The 3517-nt window shown below is 38.6% G+C and overlaps 1 protein-coding gene across 2 annotated transcripts; it reads left to right on the forward strand.

The window, feature by feature from the left end:
* The first annotated feature begins 891 nt into the window (after positions 1-891).
* Positions 892-3517, forward strand: rps16 (ribosomal protein S16). Of its 2 annotated transcripts, none has more exons than XM_044342792.1 (6): positions 892-954; positions 1044-1095; positions 1603-1704; positions 2130-2226; positions 2378-2425; positions 3331-3517. In XM_044342792.1, exons 2-6 carry the CDS (start codon positions 1048-1050, stop codon positions 3474-3476), a joined length of 441 nt encoding a protein of 146 aa, XP_044198727.1. In that variant the 5' UTR covers positions 892-954; positions 1044-1047; the 3' UTR covers positions 3477-3517. The 2 variants fall into 2 exon arrangements, with proteins under 2 accessions (XP_044198727.1, XP_044198728.1); XM_044342793.1 differs by having other exon boundaries at positions 918-954; positions 1044-1099.

Consider the following 3517-nt stretch of genomic DNA (forward strand, 5'->3'; position numbering starts at 1 on the left):
AAATACATACAAACAACAGGGGAAAAAAATCAATGTGCAGGGAGATGATTATTCATTTCCTCTGCTTAAAACCTACATAAACAACAAGAAAAACAAAATCAGACCATTAAGAAAAACAACACACACACTCACAAACACACAAATAGGATTATAAAACCAAAATTAAAGCCTTTAAAAGCACTTTAAGGACGAAGAAATTTTAACTCACTGAGAAAAGTAGTCCCATAAATTTATACCCCTGAATCTGGTTGAAAATTGATTGTCAGATGTTTTGGGAAGATGAAGATTAGATGATTGTCTGGTTGATTAAGACTGAATCTGAGAGTTAATTTCAAAATATGACCTGAAATGATCTGGAATATTTCCCCCCTTGAATTTTATTTTATGTATATGAAAGTAGCCTACATATTTTGGAAATGTTAATAAAGAGAAGTTGAGTTATTGCAATTGCCAACTTATTTAATAATTGAAAATGCAAATTATTTTGCAGTTTAAGTATTCAGTTTTGCTCTATCAAAAGTTTGCTCTCTTAAAATGCCAAATGTAGTATGTGGCATTACAGCACGGCTCTGATCTTTACAGTAAGTAAACTGTTCACAAAAGTCCGTACAAATAAAGTGTGACCTCACTATCTCTTTGGAAAATATGCCCTTTACCGCCTGTTAAATAATTTTCAGGACTTAACGATGCACCCAAAAAAGCTGCCTGCAAATTGTCACCATTTTGTCAATTACCGTGGTCATTTTTAGCCATTTAATTCACAACTCTTCCCGACACACGACTATTTCTTCCACCAGTTTCACCGTTCACTAAGACAAATGTAAAATGGAGGTAGAGCAAGAGCGGCTGTCGCAAATCCTACCACAAAGCAGCTTGACGTGTCGTGCAGCAGCCCCTGATCTTCGGCTTGTGAAACCCCGTCGGTCTCTCCGTACGGCACCCTAGCTGAAGACGGTATGTTCTTCAGCCCGATCCGTTAAAATGACAAAAATTACACGTATTAATTGATTTTTAATGTAACTGTTGTGCCCTGTGTGTTTCAGAAACATGCCAGCTAAAGGTCCCCTGCAATCTGTCCAGGTTTTTGGACGTAAAGTAAGTAAAATTGTAGAATTTATTCCACATGTGTTGTGGCCACCCTGTGTAGCAAGCGCACGTTAGCTTAGCTAGCTAACATGAAGCGGCGGTGTGTCGTGGTTTACACTGATATACACCGGTAATTAAACTCTTATGTCGGCAGATATAGCTCCAAGACATTCTGTAACTTTGCTGGAAGATTTGTTTTTGGTACATAAGACTGTACAGCATCTGTAAGACGCTGTGTATTGGATCTACGTGATGCTAATGTAGCTAACAAGCCCGGTTGATAGTCTACAGAGGATGACATACTCACATGTTGCCCTGATTACAGATTACTTCCATAAATTTTAAGGACAGCGATCTTAACATAGTCTAATAAATGAGTTAGTATCAACCAGACGTGTGTTGTAAAGTCAGGATGCGAGCTGTAGTCATTGACGTAATGTGTGTTTAACATAACACGTTTAAATCTATATTTCAGCTAACTTACACTTGTTTCTATTGATATTGTTCTGTTTGTAGAAAACCGCCACAGCAGTTGCCCACTGCAAGAGGGGGAATGGCCTGATCAAGGTGAACGGCAGACCCCTGGAGATGGTGGAGCCTGCCACTCTTCAGTACAAGGTGAGTCCCCATGAGAAAGGATGTTAACATCAGGGGTGCACATGTTTGATTGAGGGCAGCACCTGTAACATTTATTATTCAATGGGTCAGCTAGAATAAGGATGAGCATCGCAGCATGATGTGGGTGTCAGTTGTAACCTTGTCCTTTTCAATGTTATACATTTCAAGATAATGAAAAGTGGAGACCTACTGTCTTTCCTGGCCTAGCAGCTGGCAGTATTATACCAAGTAGATTATTCAAAGAGAATATTTACAGTGGATGATAGCATATGTCAGACACACATCAGTCTACTTGAAGCTAGTAGGGATTCAGTACTTTGCTCCAGCGTACAGCAGTATTCTTTAAACAGCCAGTCCTGTCAGCTTTTTTCTAGTGATGTCTTTTTAAGATATATGTTTGATGTCATTATGTGCTCTCCTTTCAGCTTCTGGAGCCAGTGCTGCTGCTGGGCAAGGAGCGTTTTGCTGGAGTTGACATCAGAGTCAGAGTGAAGGGTGGTGGACATGTTGCACAGATCTATGGTAAGCAGAAGGGTTGTTTTTTTTCCACTTTTCAGTTATGAATTTGTTGCTTCATGTTTACCTATCAGCAATTAGTTTGTGTCAATGTTTTTTTTCATCTTGCACTTATTTAACTTTATTTAATTGTTATATTCCCCCCCCCCCCTTCCAGCTATCCGTCAGGCCATCTCCAAAGCCCTTGTCGCATACTACCAGAAGTGTAAGTATAACGATTGGGCTCAGTGTCACAATTCTTGTGTTGTGGAAAATGCTTGCTGTAAATGTTTCAATGTGAGAAGTGTTGTATTTTATAAGCTGGTGTTTTGTATTTCAGGGCAATAGATGTACATATTTTTGTGGAAGATTCAACTGAAATGTTTTCTTGGTGTAATGGTGAACTTTCTTGTAGAAAGTAGTATAGATGTATGACTAACTTGCTGATAATGACATTGAGCATCGCAAATGAACTAAACAACTAAAAATCCTGATCCATATTGCTTGCAACTTATCAAATCAGAAATGGCAGTGTCACCTGTATGTACTGTATTAAGGATTTAAGCTGTATGCTCATTTTAACTGTTGAATTTTCTGTATTATGAATGGTGATATTAAATTAAGTTAAAACTAAATTTTGGTGATCAAACTGGACAAAATATCTAGTAAACAAATAAATATGAAGAACATTACATGAGCTCAAAAGCTATATACTATTAATACACTGGAATGTGGTCATGTGTAAATTTTGGTACATCAAAGTCATGTGACTAAAAGTGCCTCGTTGTCCCCAAAGAATCTCCCTGTTGGGGACAATATCTAAACAATGCAACTGATCACAATTTGGGGAAAATTCGGCCACTTTTTTTGGATTTGTACCTGGTGTACAATATAATTATTATAATAATTAATTATAATTTCATAACGTGTTTTTATTAGAGCTAAATGAAAAAGAAGCCATGTTCTTGTAGTGGTACAAAAGGTCACTTTAGCTTGGATGTGAACATCTGATGATACATGGTATTCAATGCATGCTGCACTGGACACTTTAGCATGCAGGATGTAGTAACACTGTGGACAGAACGATGGGCTTTGCAGAATAACCTTGAGTGTTTTTTTTGTTCCTTGTAGATGTGGATGAGGCCTCCAAGAAGGAGATCAAGGACATCCTGATCCAGTACGACAGGACCCTGCTGGTTGCCGACCCTCGTCGCTGCGAGTCCAAGAAGTTCGGTGGACCTGGAGCCCGTGCCCGCTACCAGAAGTCCTACCGTTAATTGCCCTGTACATTTTCATAATAAATTGGAGGAACAAAGAA

The sequence above is a fragment of the Thunnus albacares genome, chromosome 23 (assembly GCF_914725855.1).
Source record: "Thunnus albacares chromosome 23, fThuAlb1.1, whole genome shotgun sequence".
Classification (NCBI taxonomy): domain Eukaryota; kingdom Metazoa; phylum Chordata; class Actinopteri; order Scombriformes; family Scombridae; genus Thunnus; species Thunnus albacares.